Below are 17,483 nucleotides of genomic sequence, written 5' to 3' on the forward strand. Positions count from 1 at the left end.
TAGTAAATTGCAGTTTTAATAGATATACATTTTATGGTAATTTTTTGATTTCACCTGTTTTTACGGTCATATATTCTATATTTCCAGCTAGCTTTATGTACTAAGTTTAAAAATTTTAAAGTTGACCGCGCAACAATCGCTAAACCTATTCGATATATTCGCCCGTCCAGCGACTGCGACCACTATATAAGGTTCGACGCGTCCCCATTCAACGTCATTTGATTGAAACTACATTTTCTACCAACATTTCTCGCCTAAGGAACTATCTTAAAGTTTTTAACAATATGGCCCTGCCGCAGAAGCACTTCAAGAAGGGTGAGTGGGGGCACATCAAGGTCAGCGGGATAGTGACGCGGCAATAAGCTGGCAATTGATTCCATCGTTTTATCTACCCCCCGTCACGAGAAGCGTAAATTACCCGCAGATAGAGATTTAATTTTAGCCCAAGCATAATGGAAAACTTTCCCCTGACGTCACAAATCACCCATCAACAGGTTCCCCCAAACCGGAAATTCCCGAGGATGGAATCCTGCGCTACTACTCCATGAAATTCTGCCCGTACTCGCAGCGTGCCGGTTTGGTTCTGGCCGCCAAGAAGATTCCCCATCATACTGTCTACATCGATCTCAGCGAGAAACCCGAATGGTACATCGACTACAGCCCTCTGGGCAAGGTGCCGGCCATCCAGTTGCCTCATCTGCCAGGACAGCCCGCTCTGGTGGAGTCCCTGGTCATTGCCGAGTACCTGGATGAGCAGTATCCCGGCGAGGGTTCCCTCTTCCCCAAGGATCCGCTGCAAAAGGCACTCGATAGGATCCTCATCGAACGCTTGGCACCCGCTGTCAGTGCTATTTACCCCGTGTTCTTTACGAAGGACCCTCCCGTCGATGCCATCAAGAACTTTGAGACCGCACTGGATGTCTTCGAGCAGGAGATTACCAAGCGGGGAACGCCCTACTTTGGAGGCGAGAAGATCGGCATTGTGGACTACATGATTTGGCCCTGGTTCGAGCGATTCCCTGCCCTCAAGTACTCCCTGGATGAACCCTACGAATTGGACAAGACGCGCTATCAGAATCTGTTGAAGTGGCGCGATCTGGCGGCCCAGGATGAGGCTGTCAAGGCCACTGCTTTGGATGCCAGGATCCATGCCAAGTTCATGCGTACCCGCCACGAGGCAAAGCCCAACTACGATATCGCCTTCGAGCCTTTGTAAAGGATCCAAAAGCTGGCTGATATGTATACCCTGTAGAACAGGAATCAAGATACTTAAACAGATATTGTGAAACCGCTCAGCGGAAAGACATTAAATCCATATATGTACTCCACCTCGAATCAATATCTTTTCATCTCCGACTGGGATTTGGGTTACTGCTCAGATCATTGCAAATTAATAACCTTTTCTTGAACTTACAGGTTCCATTAAACCCGAGCTGCCCGAAGATGGCGTCCTCCGCTACTTCTCCATGGCTTTCTGTCCCTTCAGCCATAGGGTTCATCTCCTCCTGGCCGCTAAGCAAATTCCTCATCACAAGATCTACGTAGATTTGATTGAAAAGCCGGAATGGTACAAGGATTACAGTCCACTGGGTAAAGTGCCTGCCCTGCAACTAACTGGGGTTCAGGATCAACATACTCTCGTAGAGTCCCTCATCATAGCGGAGTACTTGGACCAGCAATATCCTCAGCCACGTCTCTTTCCGACGGATCCGCTTCAGAAAGCGCTGGACAAGATTCTCATTGAACGCTTTGCTCCTGTGGTCAGTGCCATTTACCCAGTGCTGACTTGTAATCCCAATGCAGCGGCAGATGCTATCGAAAGGTTTGAGAACTCCTTGGATGTTTTTGAGGTGGAGCTGGCCAAAAGGGGAACCCCCTACTTTGCTGGCCAGACCATTGGAATCGTGGACTACATGATTTGGCCCTGGTTTGAACGTTTTCCCAGCATGAAAATCAATACGGAGCAAAAGTATGAGCTAGATGCCAAACGATTTGAGAAGCTGGTATGTACAAATATGATATCCTAAGGGAATCTCTAAATCTTATACCCACTCTTGCAGCTCCAATGGCGCGATTTGGTGTCTCAGGATACTGCTGTGCAAAAGACAGCTTTAGACGTCCAGCTGCATGCCGATTTCCAAAAGTCCAAGACCCTGGGAAATCCCCAGTACGATATAGCCTTCAGGGGCAAGCTCTAGAATGCAAACTGGTTAAGCCAAGATCAAATCTTCGAAACCGGTTATGGACTGCCTGTATGTTTTATTCATTCCAAGCTAATAATTCAAATAAACCAATCGCATCAAGCTTCCTTGACCAGCAGATTGTAGTTGGGCTGGCCCAAGCTGCGAGTGCGAAGGAACTCCGCTTGAACCTCGGCCTCCATGTAGAAGGCCATCACAGCCGGATCCCGCTTCATGCGCTCCAGCCAAGAAGTCTAAAAAAACAAGTCTATTAACTATGTACTATCTGGAAACCTGGAGATCAACTCACCAGCTGCGGGAATCGCTCCTCGTCATAGTTATAGTCCTTTCCGCGCTGCAACTTGAGAAGCTCGAGGCGCTCACACCACGGCCAGATCATGTAGTCCAAAATGCCCGTTTGCTCACCGCCAAAGAATTCTGTGCCGCGACGGCTGAGCTCCTTTTCGTAGGTGTCCAGGCCGCTCCAGAAGGGCTCCAATTCGCCGCCATCGGAGGCCTTGAAGAAGGCACCCAGCACCGCTCCAAATCGCTCAATCAGAAGCTTATCCTGCACCTTCTTGAGGGGATCGCGTGGATAAAGCGGCCTCAGGGGATACTGCTCATCCAGGTACTCGCAGATCAAAAGCGACTCCGTGAGTACAGGTGGTCCCGGTTCACGCACAATCTCCAGCGCCGGCACCTTGCCCTGCGGGTTCTTGTCCAGCAGCCAATCCGGCTTCTCTGTCAGATTGATGTAGATGCTGTGGTACGGGATCTGCTTGGCGTCCAGCACCAGATGCACGCGCTGGGCAAAGGGGCAGAAGCGCATGGAGTACAACCGCAGGATACCATCCTCGGGCACATCCGGCGTGGGTGAGCCTGTGAGTGGAAAGACATGTTTTTATATTAATAAGAAAGGGATACCTGGTGTTGTGGATCTACCCACCTAAAGCCAAATGCCTGCCGTTGCTCATGATGTGCGTGCTCTGGTCTGGTCTGGAGATGCAAGTGATGACAGTGATTCCCATTTGAGGGGTATATAAAGTGCCGCTGGCTGCCCTTCGTCGGGTGGCTTTTCTTACGCGGTTGAACTTGGTGGTCGGCGCAACCTTTGCGGCTGACACACATATCTAACCTGTTGGATACAGTGGAACCTACTAAGAAAACGACATTCGTTCTGAACACAAGTCGCTAAAATTCTTAATCGCTGTGCGTTTCTGAAATCAAAATGATAGAAATGGATTTTAGGATAAACATACTTTAGATAAAATTTCACAGAAAACAGTGTAAGGATCAACTTGATATTCACAGGTACATTTTCACGTATAATTTTCAGCAGTAAATAAAGCAAAAAAGATATTGGATTTTTTTGATTTCTCTTTACTCGAAAACATACATGATCATAATGAGGGACGTATTATACCTTATCAATTTGATTATCAGAATACCAAAAGACCTTTACTTTAACATAATACTCGTAGAAAAGATTATTGTTGAAAGTATCTGATTCTTTCTTGCTGAGTAAATCATTCAAACTAATTTTCATAGAGTCCATGAATACACCTAACTATTAAAACTCAAAATGTGTTTAACTTTTTAATATATTTTATTTTATTTTTGACTTTTTTTTCTTAACTGTCTTTGTTTTTTTAATCTTTTAAATAATTTGTTCTTATATTTTTTTTAATAGTTAAATCTCTTTTTTTTAATTAATTGTAAGTACTGATCTAAGCCAGCAGATCGTAGTTGGGATTGCCGGCCTTGCGGGTCCGCCAGAACTCATTGTGCTGCTCAGGAGTGGCAATGAAGGACTTGACCACCGAATCCGCCTTCAGATCGGCAATCCACTTGGAAATCTTGGGGAAGCGCTTCTCGTCGAAGTTATACTCCTCAGGAAGCCTATACTCAATCACAGACAGGCGTTCGAACCAGGGCCAGATCATGTAGTCCACGAAGCCAGGCTTGTCGCCGCCAAAGAAGGCGGTGCCCCGCTTGGTCAACTCCTTCTCAAAGATGTCCAGCGCCACCCAGTAATCCTCCAGACCAGTGCCCTCCAGCAGGATCTTCACGAAGGCATTGGTGATGCCGCTGAATCGCTCCAGCAGGATCTTGTCCTGGGCCCGCTTCAAGGGATCCTTGGGCAGAAGGGGATTCTCCGGGTACTTGTCGTCCAAATACTCGGAGATAATCAGCGACTCGATAAGAGAGGGCTGATCCTTCTCTTCCACCAGCTGCAGGGCAGGAACCTTCAGCAGCGGACTGAAGTCCACTAGCCACTCAGGTTTCTCGGTGAGATTGATGTTCACCGTGTGGTAGGGCACATTCTTGGCATTAAGGACGAGATGGGCACGCTGGGCATAAGGACAGAACCTCATGGAGTACAGCCGAAGGATTCCATCTTCCGGGAGCACAGGCTTGGGGGAGCCTAAAAATATTGATTTATCAGTTTAACATAAAAAAGATGACTATGTCATTTTATTGATACGTAACTTGTGGAGTTCTGAAAACCCCGTATCAAAGAAAAAGCAAGTCATTGACTTAAAATTGATAGAACCAGACGTGAAGTGGCAAACAATGACAATGATACGTTATCTACTTCATGTGTAAATATTATAATATATACATTTATTATTATTATAATGAATATTCCAAACATGCATTTTATAAGTGAAGTTCTGGAAACATATGGTGGAAGGTTTTATTAATAAACTGCTATACATAAAAAAGTAGATCGTATCATCTATTTATTAGTCACGTATCGAGTTATGAAATCCCCAAATCAAACGAATTGCAAGTCATTGACTAAAAGTTGATCGGGCCAGACGTGGAAAGGCTAACAATGATAATACGTTATCTTTTTGAAGTGTAAATATTATGCGTGTTTTGATAAAGCGGTCAAAGTAAAAACTGATAATGTAGGGATCAATACATAAAAGTTGTATTAATTTATTTAATAATTTTATCATGTTAAACAACTTTTTGAGTATTTCACTGATAACAAAATGAAAAAATGTATGGATAACGTATACAAAATTGTTTGTTTAATGCACTAATATCACGCTCTAAGTAAATGGTATACATGTTATATATAAAAGAACCTAATTCAGTATATAAAACATTTAACTCAACTTTTTTTTTTACCAAAAAAATCGCCATTTTTCAGGTTTATATGAAGTATTATCGTGAAATTATGGTTGTTTATAGAGTCGACGGAATGTAGAAGAACTTGTTTTTGTTTGACTAAAGCTTCTCTCTTACCGTTGGTAACACATCATTTTCTCTTACCTTTAGCGTAATGTTTAGAAGAACTCATTTTTTTTAGAAAAAAATTTAAGTGCAATATAAACAAAATTCACTTAATTGTTGAAGTCAGCTCGACGTTGGATTCCAAACTGATATTTCTCTTCGACGGCGCTCTGTATTTATACACCCGGCGAATAACCGAGTTCGAGCTTTTCGCAACATGACTCTTAGTTTTCTGGGTGCTCTTCGGTATCGCATTTAAAAACGATTTCTCATCGTAGACGTTTATTTCGATTTAAAACGCTTTACTACATTTTCCATTTGTTTGGGGAGGATACAGTCTTCCTCCTGCATTGTTTTTACATCTACTTAGTTTGTTAATAATCACGCCTGCTTGTAAATATATATATATTATATTTTTACATGGTTGGGGGGAGTTTTTTAATTGAACTTCCAACTACTACACATACATTTAGAGATTTAAGTTCTTGAACTTTTCGCAAAAAGTTTCGATCGGCGGACTTTCAAAATAAAACTTAATCTATGTACAAAAAAGTTCTCGAAATGTCTATTGAAGCCTTATAAAAAATATAAAAAAGTACATATACAACAGAGTTGCTGACATCATAAAGCCGCGATAGCGTCATACAAAATAGTAGTTATCAGATATTACATTCGAAAAATAAAAAGTTTAAAGAAAATGAAAAGTAATAAAGAATGATTATTAACTCTATATCAAATGTCTCCACTGTTTTGGTCCTACGAATGGAATCTTTTCGGTCAAAATCCTTATGATTTGCATAGAAAAGAAAGATTAATTTAAAGAATTCCTTTTGTCAATGTCCGCTGATAAAAAAATTCCAATTATTCGTACATTTAAAATGATTAAACTGTATCGTTATCTTTTTCGTATCAATTGCGCGTTGTTGTTACATTTAATTACATGGGGAGTAAGTAGCTAAAACTAAGTAAATACGTACACTTAAAAAAATTCTACACACTTGAGTTAAATGTTGATTTTGCTTTCGTTTCCAAATTTCTTATTTTGTTTTGTTTTGCATCGTTGCCTGACGATTCCGATTCTAAGTTTCGTTTACAGTTTCGTTAATTTTTTTTTTGCGATTTTGTATTTTGTTTGTTGCTCTATAAAATATGCAAAACTGGTTGCATTTTGATCACGGTTCTTGCTGTTGCATTATAAACATCCCTCTTTTTGATTTCTGGAACGACTTGAATTTATCGAACAAAATGTATGGTGTCTTGATGCTGCTGACGCAAATTCTTCAGCCTTCTTCATAGGTCGAATATTTTAGATGAAGCAATGGTGTTTTGATATTGGTGTTTCTGCTCCAAGGATCCATGGCTGTACTTAGGCATTCGGTGTGGTCGATGGTCCGGGTGATGAGGATGTTGCTGCAGCTGCCACTGCATCGACGTTGCTCATCTTGAGCAGCATGAGGGACTGCGACGATCGGGTGGCGGTGGAACTGGGATACTTTGGCTGCATTTGGCTGGTGGACACTGTGGAAGAGCTGCTGGTCGCCGGCTGTTGCTGCTGGCTGCAAGTGAACAGAGTTCATCAGTGTGCTCTGGCTAGCCCTTAGGACACACACCCCTTCTGCTCGCCATCCTTTTTGCTGTTGAACATGGCCAACTCGATCTCCGTGTGCTGGCTGTTCATATGGCGCACCCACTCCGCAGGCGTATCGAAGGATCTATAAGGACAAAAATCAAATATTAGAGATCATTCTGAACTTGGTGGGTATTTTGAAAAACTCTACTCACGTGGAGCACAAATCGCAGAGCAGGGTGACGTGATCGTGATCCATATTGTTTTCCTGTTGCTGTAAGAAAAATATATTACAGATCTGAATGGGTAGTTGAATCTTAAAAACTTACCGAAACTCGACGACGTTTCTTTGGCACATAGGTTTTGACAGTTCGCAGGGCGAGATTGCTGGAGGCGGTGGCAGTACTCCCACTGGCGCTGGATGGCAGGAGGTTCCTATCCGTACTGCCCGCCGGATCACCGGCATGTGTGCCCAGGTGGCGGACCAGCATCTTGGTGTCTTCAAAAGACTTTTGGCAGATCTCGCACACAAGCAGCTGCTTGAAATTATTGTAGTCACGCAGTGTGTGCTCCTCATTCTCCTCGGAGGGTGTTCCCCGGTCTCTATTGACTTCCAGCTTGACGGCAGACATCTTAAAGTCCAGTGGCTGTTTGGGCGACACCAGTGGCCCCTCCTCCAGGTTGTTGTTGTTGGACGCAGTGGAGGCATTTGGTGGGTTGTTGCTCCAGTCGGTCGGCTCTTGCTTGATGGTGAGGAAGTTGTGCGGATGTCGCAGTGTCGACGGATGTGATGGTTGCTGTGGTGGCGGTGGTGTGGCAGCCAGGCGGGATGGCACCACGTGCTCAAAGTGGGGAGGTTCATAGTAGTCACGAGCTGGTAAAGATTATAATAATTGAGGTATGAAACCATTAATTAGTTGGACCTGATATAAACTCACATCTTTCGCAGGCACTCTCCCTCCTTAGGCGTCGCTCAAAGACCAGTCCCACCTCATTCCGCTCGCGAAGTGCCTGCTCCTCGTACTCCGTCCTCCGCAGCGTGGTCTCGGCCTGATCAGCACTTGGTCCGGCGGTCATGGGACAACTACTGCAGCCCACCTCCGTGCAAATGGAAATGGGTTGGGATGGTGGAGCACCTGATCCGCCAACTCCTCCACCTACGCCCCCGCCAGCGGTTGACGTTGAGGTTGGTGGCGGTGGATGTGACTGAGGTTCAACCTGCCCGGGAGCCGCAAAGCAGCATTTGTCTTCCGGATCGATAGCCACCTCCTTGTTGACCGATATGCCCAGCTTGCTGCTGCTGGCCACGGTGAGGAGTCCAGTGTGGGCGGCCAACTTGGGTGATTTGATGATCACGGGCGAGTCCTTGGGCATCACCGAGACCCCAAGACCACGGAATTGCTGCTGCTGAGGAGGGTGGCCCAAATGGGACGACAGGTGGGGGTGGTGGTGTTCCAGGCCAAATCGTGTGGATCCTCCTGGCTTGCTGGCGTAGATATCTCCCTGAAGTTGGGCCGACATGGTTGATGACGGGGGCGGCGGTGGAGGTGGCAAAGCGGATCGTGTGCCATTCGACATGTACATGGCGCTCGCCTCACGCGGATGCAGATGTCCGGCCAGCGGATGCGGGTGGTGCGATGTGGTCACAACGGAGCCGGAGCCACCGCCATTGGAAGAGCTGGTGCGGCACAGACCGCGGATCTTGAGGATCTCGCCGCCGCGCAGCACCTCGTTGAGGATGTCGTTGGAGACGGTGGCCTCACCGCTGTACATGTACTGCACCAGGATCTGGATGGCCCGGTGGCTGAGATCCGGCGGCAGGACCACATAGAGCACTCCGTTGGGGTTCGTTATCGGTGCCGTTTCGAACATGGTGGCAAAGAACTGGGACGAAGCACTGAGGATGAACTTGTGTGCCGAGATGCCCACCGTGGGTATATCGGAAGGGATTCCGCTGCTGTTGTAGGAGCTGTACAGGACCACATCGGCGAACTTCTCGTTCCTAGATAGAAATTATAACATTAGAATTTGATTATAACTAGTGTACAATATTTAATTTATAATAAGTTGTTGAAATTATGTATAATTGAAACTCAAAGTAAAGTAAACTATATCAGAAAACTTAAAATATTAGTGTGTGCATTAAACGTTTTCTTTTGTTTTACAAAGCAAATTACTAAAGATGAAATCCTAACTTTATTAAAAGGTACTTCTTACTATTATTGTTTTTGTATGTATAACAAATGAAGCCATGCCTTCACATTAAAATTGATTAAAAATCTAATCATACTTTTCAATTTAAAAACAATTTATACATTTTTTAGGGATTCCAGCCATTATACTTACTTGTAGAGCGTGGCTATGGAAGAGTTCAGATAGGAGAGGTGCGAGTCCCACTTGAGGTGATAGTTTTCGGCGGCCATCTCTGCGGCCGACAGCGCCTGCAAGACGATAAAATCAATAAATAAATCAATAAATGCCGCCAGTCGAATAGGTGGGCTTTTTGAATCTCGCGCCACCCCCAGTTGTAATGAAAAATAGTGGGTCGAACAACCCTGCTTTTGTAGCGGTATATTTATCAGCTAGACTAACGGTCATACTCCTCCGGATTATTTTGTTTTTTTGTTTATAAAATATTGAAATGTCCGAGTTCGACACGCGACTTATAGAATTGGTGAGGGCTAATCCCAAGCTTTATGAGCGGGAACTAAGGAGCACGCCCTATGAAGCCCATAAAAAGCGGAACTCGGAGATCTGGGGCAGCATCTCAACATCCTTGAATACAGATGGTATAAAGTTGGATTTCCTATATAATTATTTATAAATTCGTATAACTTTTCAATTAGTTAATGCCTGTATCAGTCGCTGGAACCATCTGGTGGCCAAGCAGCGTCGGGAGTTGGCCAAGGAAAAATCCGGAGGCACTGGCTCCGATTGGAGCCTCCTGCCGCATCTCCATTTTTTGCAACAGCATCACCATCCCATTAGTCATCGGAATTCGGGGGATTTGAACCGGAACTCCCTGAAATCCATCGAGGAAGTCCACGACGAAGAGGATCCGCTACAGGAGGCCATGGATGAGCAGTTGGCCGTCGCGGGAGTAGCCCCGCCACCCACAAATCCTCATCCTGCTCCGCCCGCTGCGCCCGTTAGGGCAGAAAAAAGAATAGAGGCCCTGCTGGAAGGACTTGGAGAAGCAAACCGCATAAAGGCGGAGAAAAGGATTCTGGCCTACCTCTGCAAATGCAATCTGCGCGCCCTAAACGACGAACAAATCGATGATATAGTTATATAGAATGGGAAATAATTTAGTCACAAAGCATCAGCATCTCGAAAAAACTTAATATTCAAGTCTTTTTTTAATTTGTAGACTAAGAACATTTTTGCCACATTAGGTTAAGATTTATTTAAATAATGCACGAAATTTATAGAGCAATAGTAATATTTTCTTGTAAATTAATTTAGTAATTCTCTTATGAAATGTTTCATACGCAATACTCAATATTATAAAACAAATTTAATCGTTAAATCAAGTTAAATATAAAGTTTAACTCGCAACCATCTAGAAGTGAAACAAAGAAAAATATGGTCATTTAAAGGGAAAGCTTCGAGCGATTCCTCAAATTATTAGAGCCAGTAAATTACAGTAGTTTCCTTAGAACAACAAGATAATATTAAAGTTCCAAAGCTTTCCTTAGCAAACAATCTTTGCAAATTTTATCAATAACTGATTAGTTCAATAGTATGCAATATTAAAATTTCATTCCTGCGATTAATTTTTGACCATAGACCTCTAATGTTTAAGTGTACCCTAAGAATTTGTATGTACCGAACTATTGCATTTTTAAATATATAAATAGTGTACGTTTTGATCTCTAGAAAATAATACTTTCTTCTGTAGATGACAATCTTAAATACCTATAAACTGTTCTTATTGAGATATAGTGCAATTTATTACTTCTCACTACACCTGAGGAAATTACAACCTGAATTGTTAAATATAACAAAGAAGTGATTTTTGAAGCTCTCGACAAAGCATCAATTATTTAAATCCCAGCGAGGCAGAGATTTGTCTCGAAAGGTCATTTATAAACCAAGGATTCAGGGGATAATATAGTAATGCAAAAGGAAGCTATCTGTATGGTCTTTGGTTGGCGGGGCAGGTGGTAGGCGACGGAAAATCGAATTCAGCCACGCCAAAAAACTCCTACTATGACGCAGCTGCTGGGAGCTGGTCAAAGAGTCAAAGAGTGCGCGCGCAAGCAATAACATGTCCAATATCCATGTCTGGATCGGATCGGGGGGAAGCCCCCATCGAAGGGGAGCGACGACGCCAAAACAAGCATTTAGTTTATTAATTTGAGGACTCCCAAAGGGGGGGCGGTGCTGGGCCGAAACAAAAACATAACGAGCGAGGAGCGTCGTGCACCCTTAACGACTGATGCCACTACCCCCTGGTATCCCCCTCCCCCCAACCCCCTTGTAAACCCCCGACGCACTAAACCACTATGTGAACTACTCCTACGGCCAGCCACCTTCCCATTCCCGGACCCTGCTCTTGGTATTAACACCGTATTATCGATTGATTTCAGCACAAGCACACAACAAAAATCAATAAGCTGGCAGAGCCAAAATAAAATATTGTACAGTTCTGTATCGTTCTAAGTTCAATGCTATCGACCGCTCTTTAATTATAAACAATTATTCCAATGCGAATAATACTTACGCCTAAATAATTTTGGGTTTTTCAAAATACGCGCCCAAAACGTTTAAATGCTACATTTAACTGGTAATTCACCTTGGCTCTCCTCCTGGTATCTATTTGGTTTAAATCCCTTCGCTGGATAAACAGGATCGAGTCCGGGGTTTTTTTTGTTTTGGGGGTAACCGTAGATATTCGTTATTTGTTGTTAATTATTAAATTGTTATTGGTCTTCATTTAGAACGCTGGGGAAAACCGTGCGACTTGGACTTTTGAGCTGGGAAAACTGCGCAGCGCGTCGTTTCGAGCTTTCGCGTTGCTGGCCACCGAACGAATGGAATCGCAGTCAAAGGGACAGGACCAAAAGGACTCTCCTAGGCATTGATTGAGAGAGAGCGAAAGAGACTGGCAGAGAGGGTGCGAGCCACAGGATGCGAGAGAGCAGCCCTCGTCCTCACGTGCGCATTGTTATTGTTGTGGTTGCTTTGAAGTTGGATACGAAGCGCGCGTAAAATTGATTTCCCGAGCATATTGATTTTTGGTATCTCAGTTGGCCTGCACCTCCTGCACCACCTCCACCTCCTCCTTAGCCTCCTGTACCTCCTCTTCGGCTGCTTCCTTGCCCACCTCCATTGCCTCCTCCTCCTCTGCTACCACCAACTTTTCCTCCACTTCTTCCCTAGACATGGCCTCTTTTTCCAGCTGGGTTTGTGAGGCCGATGAAGTGTCCTGCTTCAAGAGTTCCCGCAGGAACATGGTGGCATATGCGGCCGTGGGCAGCGAGAATTCTAGCAATAGTGCCAGGAATTTGGCCTCAGCCTCTGCCGGTTCTGGTGTTATTGGAATGTTCTTCAACAGCTCCCAGTCGGAGGCAATCAGGGTGTCCTCTGGCGTGTTGTAGAACCTAAAGTTCCACTTGAGATCACTGGACGAAATGATCATCTTACGGTAGGCCCCGGCCAAGGCATATGTCTTCTCCTTGTGCTTGAGTTGGTCCGAAGAGAGACCCACCTCGGCCAGCAGTTCCTCGTACCAGGCACCGCACTCGTTGCTGGGATAGGTGATGTCGTGACCCGGCAGGGGGAGTACCACATCGGAGAGTTTATATTTGCCGCTGGCGATGTCCTCTGCTGTTAGCGGGCGAACTTTCCGTTTGAAAACAGACTCCTCTTCGATGGTTTCGTCCTCTTCAACAGGTTCTGGAAGATCTTCAGTATTCTCCTCTTCCTTTTTCTCCTCCAAGTCCTCCGTCGGCTGCTCCTGCTCCGCAGCGACTTCTGACTGATCCTGCTCCACATAAACCAAATCACCGGGAATTAGTTTCAAACCAAACTCCTTGATTCTTCTAGAGGCAATCCTGTTGAAAATCAAACTCTGGTAGGCATGAGGATATAGCATAAGCATGTTCCGTGGTATCTGCCGCAGAGCTGAAGAGTAATCCGATTCCCCAAATCTGGCCAAGCCGTCCAGCAGCTTCTTCTCAATGAATTTGTCGCCGTAGATTTTTGCAGCTGCCGCCACGGAGTCGCGGTTTTTCCACCACTCTTCGCGTATTGGACGCATAAACTCGACATCCGAGTCGCGTGGCTTCAGGATCAGTTCGCAGGCCAGTTTATAATCGCTCTTAAGCAGTGCCACACCAACTTCGTAGGTGGGCACGCTAGCACTGTTGCCAAATCGCTGCAGGCCATAGTAATTGATGAAGCCACGATCTCGCAGAGATTCCAGCGCCAGCTCGATCTCGCCCCGTTTCTCCTTTGCTATGTGGCGCAGGGCGATACGGAAACGATTGCCCTGCAGATCGCCCAACTTGAGTGTATTCGACTGGAATCCAAAATTGCCGATCTGGACATTCCGCAGGCAGCGAGCTGCATTCAAAATGCTCTCCGGCGTACGGCGTTTGATGGAGAAATTCTGGGTAGTCTTGGCCCGTTTATCCTTGATGCCGCAGTAATTGACCTGCGAGGGTCGCATGCTGTTGGAAATGAAAGTCTTTTCAAGACATGTACTGGCTTTCTGAGGATTTTAACTTACTTTAGCCGCGAGGCTAGAGTTGAGGCCACATCACTGGTAACCAGATTGGTTTTGTGCACTAGGAAGGTCACATAATCGGCGGGAAAGCTCCAGCGATTGTCTCCTATAGAAATGGAATCATTAGAAAGGGTTTCTTCATCCTTTATACTTAGTACTAACCGCGTCCTGGCTTTGGCTTTATTATCCTTATGGTTTTCTTCTCCTCCGCCGGCACCTGGGGATCTTCCTGGGCTGATGTTTCATCCTTAGCTGGATCGTTCTCCTCCACGGAAGGCTCTTCTTGTGGCTTCGGCTTTACCTGTTGCTGTCCAAGGGTGGTAGACAGTAGTTTACCCTTGTAAAGCTGCTTGATCAGCTGATGCACTTGTGTTCGCTGCTCCTTGTCCAGAGTAGTCACATCAATCTCCACCTTCTGATCTAATTTGGGATCGTTTTTGGCCTCGGCCAGATTGGCAATGTCCTGCCATACATCCGGACCAATAACTGCCTTCAGTTCCTCCCGCCAGTTGTCCAGTTCTTTTTCGGCCACAGCTGGAATATTATGGGATAAATTAATTCCTTTAAGTCTGGAAAATAGTTGCTATCTATTACGAACCCACAATAGCCACCTTTGGAACACTTAGATCATTTAGTTCCAGTACTTTGCCGGAGCTATCAATCTCGTTTACATGAAAATCAGAAAAGCGGGACTTCAGAATGCCGGTGAAACCAGGGGCATCTGGATTAGTGAACTCCGTAATGCCCACTTGGTTCTCCCGCAGCGTGGATTTCTGTTGTGGCGTAGATCTACCAACGAAAATAGCCGGTTAACAACAAGATTATTTATAGGATAGTAAATTTACCTGTTGCGCTGACCACCTCCATTGTTCTGGGGGCGATCCCTCTTTTGGCCACGCCAGTTGCTTTTGTTGTACGGCCCGGAATGATGATTCCTGCGTCCCCTGCCACGATCCTTGCCCATTTTAATTCAAAATTGCCGTTTAAAAAAGTTCTCGCCAAATGAAATCCACGTTTTGCGAAACATATGACGATGCCATTCAGAATAAACTTCGCACGTTTTTTAGAGTGACCACAGTTAAGCGGTATTTAATAAAATTTTAAAAATTGTAAATAAAAAATATTGGTAATTAAAAATTATTATTGAATAGTTTAATTTAAAAGTTATTTAAAAATTAATTTTTTGTGGTATATTTAACAGCACCAGCATTCCTTAGTATTTTTTCCCGCCATCGATGGTACTGAAACGTTTACCAACACTAAGTCTCTTGAGTCATCTGGCAACGACGTAGACAGCCATTGAATAAGTGTTAAATTTGAGAAATAACCAAAAATAGGCACAATATTCATTCGCTAGGTATCCCAAGGAAGTGACGACATGTTGCCCCATTTGAGCGCCGACGAGGGACAGCCGTCCATGACGCGGAAGGTGTACATCAATCCCAATTTCCATCTGCAAGGTCAAACTGCGCATCAGCTGCCCTTTCAAGTGCCGTTCCAGGCCTTCCAGGCGCCACCTCAGCCACAGCCCGCGATCCACATCAATCCGCACTTTCTGCAGCGCCAGCAGGCCATGTACGAGCAGTTCCAGCGGCAGCAGCAGGAACAGCTCCTGCTGCAACAGGTTTCCGCCTCCAATTTCCAACAGAATCCTCCCCTGCCTGCGGCTCCTCCCCTTGCCATTCCCCCTCCCCCGCCCGCTAAGATCATCAGCAAGGCGAGCACGTGTCTGGTACGCAAGGCTCCAGTGAAGACCAAAGCTGCTCCGGTGAGGCCAATTCCTCCGCCGGCAACGTCCACCCGTGTGCAGCCTCCATTGGTAAGCATATCCAAGCGAAAGATTGTGCGCCAAGGAGCTGTGAAATCCACGCCAGCGGCCTCTGCCCCCCTTCCTCCTCCACCTCAGCCGCCTGCCAAACGCACGAGGTACAAACTAGTGCGCTCCATTTCGCTCACCTGTACGCCACTCGTCAAGAAGCGTCGTTCTCTGAAGGAGTTTGTGGGCCAGTACGCCCTGAGACGCACCAATGAAGCAGAGTCCAGCAAGAAATTGAGGTACGGTCTCGCCTATAATGGAAGAAGAATCTGACTGTGAACACTAAAGGCGACTCTGTTAGATGTATAAATGTATATTTCTATTTCACTTGTTGATCTTCCTTATATCCTTACAGCACCAAGCCACAGGTGCTGAGGCTGGGCGTCAACAAGTCCCTCAGCATGGTCAGCATACACGGCGTGATGTACAAGAAGATATCGAAGAACAAGATAACCAAGCTGGACGCCAGTTCGGCAAGGGTAACGAAGTCCACAAGCCCAAGGACCCTGAAGCGTTCCCTTTCCGGCAGAACACTATTCGTCAGCGGCAATAAGTTTATCCTAGATCCCTCGGGCTGCCGTCTCACCAGAGTTCCTACCGCAGCAGCTGCTGCTGCGGCTCCCCAGATGAGCGTGAACCGTAGCATCCTGCGACGCATCGACATCGGCGGTCTTACCTATGTGGCTTCACCCAAGACTCAGAATGTCTTCATACGCACCACTAATCACGTGTCGCGGGCCCACCTGATCACCGCCAGGCAGAGAAGTCTGACGCTGCTCAACAAGTCGTTGGTGAAGACCAATGTGCCTTGTGCCATCTTCCAGAAACTGGGCAAGTGCGCCGCCCATAGTCGCGGCAAGTGTCGCAAGCTGCACGACAAGCGGCAGGTCGCCATCTGTGTCAGGTTTGTCCCAGGCCAGCCGTTGAGTACTAAACCTTCGATGGCTTTCTAGATTCGAATTCCCCCATGCGGTTACCTCCTTGAAATCCTCTAATTTCAGCTTTCTGCGTGGCGAATGCACCAAGCCCGACTGCCTGCTGTCCCATAACGTGACCCTAGAGAAGATGCCCGTCTGTCGGTACTATTTGCGCGGCGTTTGCGTCCGAGAGGACTGCCCCTACCTGCACAAGAAGCTCAGCCGCAAGGCTGAGATCTGCATTGACTTTGTGCGTGGCTACTGTCCGCTGGCTGCCGAGGTATATTGGTCAACTGTTGCGGTGATAACCTATTAACTCTCTTGTTCTTTTTAAGTGCAACAAGCGTCATGAGTTCGCATGCCCGGAATTGGAGCGCAAGGGCAAGTGCGAGTTGTCCAAGTGTGTGTTCTGCAAGAAGCAGCCATCAAAGAGGTTGGTCATATCGCGGCCGAAAACGGCCAGTAAACCACGAGGTATCCCGGAAACCCCGAAGGAGCCAGCCAAGGAGGATGATTTGCCCACCAGTTCACGGTATTTCGGGTGCCATAAAGAACCGACAGAAGTAATATTGCCAAAAGATGACGTGAAGAAGGAAGAGATCGAAGTGGAGAAAGAGGACCCAGCGGAGACGGGAGCCACTCGACTTGGCCGACGACCACAGCTGGGCACCCTGCCCTCTTTTATTCCCCTGGGCGGCGAAGAGGAATTGTAAAGCAATGTGAGACGACTTGGACCCAACGTTTCAGGTACAAATTAATTTGGTTAAGTATCATATTAGCGTTATTCTAAGATAAACTTTTAGTAGCTTACGTTCAATATTTAATAAAAAATAAAATCCAATCTTGCGTTAAATTAAAGTGTACTGTCTTGGGAGGTATTTACTCAGTTCATAATATTTAGCTAGGACTAGGTGGTTATAGGAATATATTTAACTTAAAATATTTAAGCTTTAAACGAAACTAAAAAACTAATGCACTGATCATACTTACAATATCAGGAGTCCTGATTCAGGACATGAAATTT

General features: G+C 45.7%; 7 protein-coding genes across 9 annotated transcripts; 3 read left to right on the forward strand and 4 right to left on the reverse strand.

Moving 5' to 3' along the window:
* The first annotated feature begins 158 nt into the window (after positions 1–158).
* Positions 159–2,305, forward strand: GstO2 (Glutathione S transferase O2). Of its 2 annotated transcripts, XM_017079432.4 has the most exons (3): positions 163–315; positions 1,417–2,003; positions 2,061–2,305. In XM_017079432.4, exons 1-3 carry the CDS (start codon positions 285–287, stop codon positions 2,196–2,198), a joined length of 756 nt encoding a protein of 251 aa, XP_016934921.2. In that variant the 5' UTR covers positions 163–284; the 3' UTR covers positions 2,199–2,305. The 2 variants fall into 2 exon arrangements, with proteins under 2 accessions (XP_016934922.1, XP_016934921.2); XM_017079433.4 differs by lacking the exons at positions 1,417–2,003; positions 2,061–2,305 and adding an exon at positions 495–1,335 and having other exon boundaries at positions 159–315.
* se (sepia) lies at positions 2,240–3,346 on the reverse strand. Its single transcript, XM_017079431.4, has 3 exons — positions 3,127–3,346; positions 2,491–3,059; positions 2,240–2,434 (listed from the first exon to the last, which is right to left on the reverse strand). Exons 1-3 carry the CDS (start codon positions 3,206–3,208, stop codon positions 2,300–2,302), a joined length of 786 nt encoding a protein of 261 aa, XP_016934920.4. The 5' UTR covers positions 3,209–3,346; the 3' UTR covers positions 2,240–2,299.
* A 421-nt stretch (positions 3,347–3,767) lies between these two features.
* GstO3 (Glutathione S transferase O3) lies at positions 3,768–5,609 on the reverse strand. The gene is made up of 2 exons (XM_017077927.4): positions 5,466–5,609; positions 3,768–4,605 (listed from the first exon to the last, which is right to left on the reverse strand). The coding sequence occupies exons 1-2, from the start codon at positions 5,491–5,493 to the stop codon at positions 3,908–3,910; spliced, it is 726 nt and encodes a 241-aa protein (XP_016933416.2). The 5' UTR covers positions 5,494–5,609; the 3' UTR covers positions 3,768–3,907.
* A 45-nt stretch (positions 5,610–5,654) lies between these two features.
* Positions 5,655–11,933, reverse strand: LOC108013310 (broad-complex core protein). Of its 2 annotated transcripts, none has more exons than XM_017079100.4 (7): positions 11,792–11,933; positions 9,340–9,434; positions 7,932–8,995; positions 7,323–7,867; positions 7,209–7,267; positions 7,037–7,138; positions 5,655–6,982 (listed from the first exon to the last, which is right to left on the reverse strand). In XM_017079100.4, the coding sequence occupies exons 2-7, from the start codon at positions 9,414–9,416 to the stop codon at positions 6,793–6,795; spliced, it is 2,037 nt and encodes a 678-aa protein (XP_016934589.2). In that variant the 5' UTR covers positions 9,417–9,434; positions 11,792–11,933; the 3' UTR covers positions 5,655–6,792. The 2 variants fall into 2 exon arrangements, with proteins under 2 accessions (XP_016934589.2, XP_016934588.2); XM_017079099.4 differs by having other exon boundaries at positions 11,720–11,858.
* Positions 9,576–10,335, forward strand: LOC108013311 (transcription factor Adf-1). Its single transcript, XM_017079103.4, has 2 exons — positions 9,576–9,782; positions 9,840–10,335. Exons 1-2 carry the CDS (start codon positions 9,635–9,637, stop codon positions 10,286–10,288), a joined length of 597 nt encoding a protein of 198 aa, XP_016934592.2. The 5' UTR covers positions 9,576–9,634; the 3' UTR covers positions 10,289–10,335.
* On the reverse strand, positions 11,653–14,763 carry Pus7 (pseudouridine synthase 7). The gene is made up of 5 exons (XM_017079098.4): positions 14,572–14,763; positions 14,325–14,515; positions 13,889–14,260; positions 13,730–13,832; positions 11,653–13,670 (listed from the first exon to the last, which is right to left on the reverse strand). The coding sequence occupies exons 1-5, from the start codon at positions 14,688–14,690 to the stop codon at positions 12,242–12,244; spliced, it is 2,214 nt and encodes a 737-aa protein (XP_016934587.2). The 5' UTR covers positions 14,691–14,763; the 3' UTR covers positions 11,653–12,241.
* A 224-nt stretch (positions 14,764–14,987) lies between these two features.
* Positions 14,988–17,301, forward strand: ZC3H3 (Zinc finger CCCH domain-containing protein 3). The gene is made up of 4 exons (XM_017077802.4): positions 14,988–15,781; positions 15,898–16,446; positions 16,544–16,739; positions 16,795–17,301. The coding sequence occupies exons 1-4, from the start codon at positions 15,105–15,107 to the stop codon at positions 17,170–17,172; spliced, it is 1,800 nt and encodes a 599-aa protein (XP_016933291.2). The 5' UTR covers positions 14,988–15,104; the 3' UTR covers positions 17,173–17,301.
* The last annotated feature ends 182 nt before the right edge of the window (positions 17,302–17,483 follow it).

The sequence above is a fragment of the Drosophila suzukii genome, chromosome 3 (genome assembly GCF_043229965.1).
Source record: "Drosophila suzukii chromosome 3, CBGP_Dsuzu_IsoJpt1.0, whole genome shotgun sequence".
NCBI classification, from domain to species: domain Eukaryota; kingdom Metazoa; phylum Arthropoda; class Insecta; order Diptera; family Drosophilidae; genus Drosophila; species Drosophila suzukii.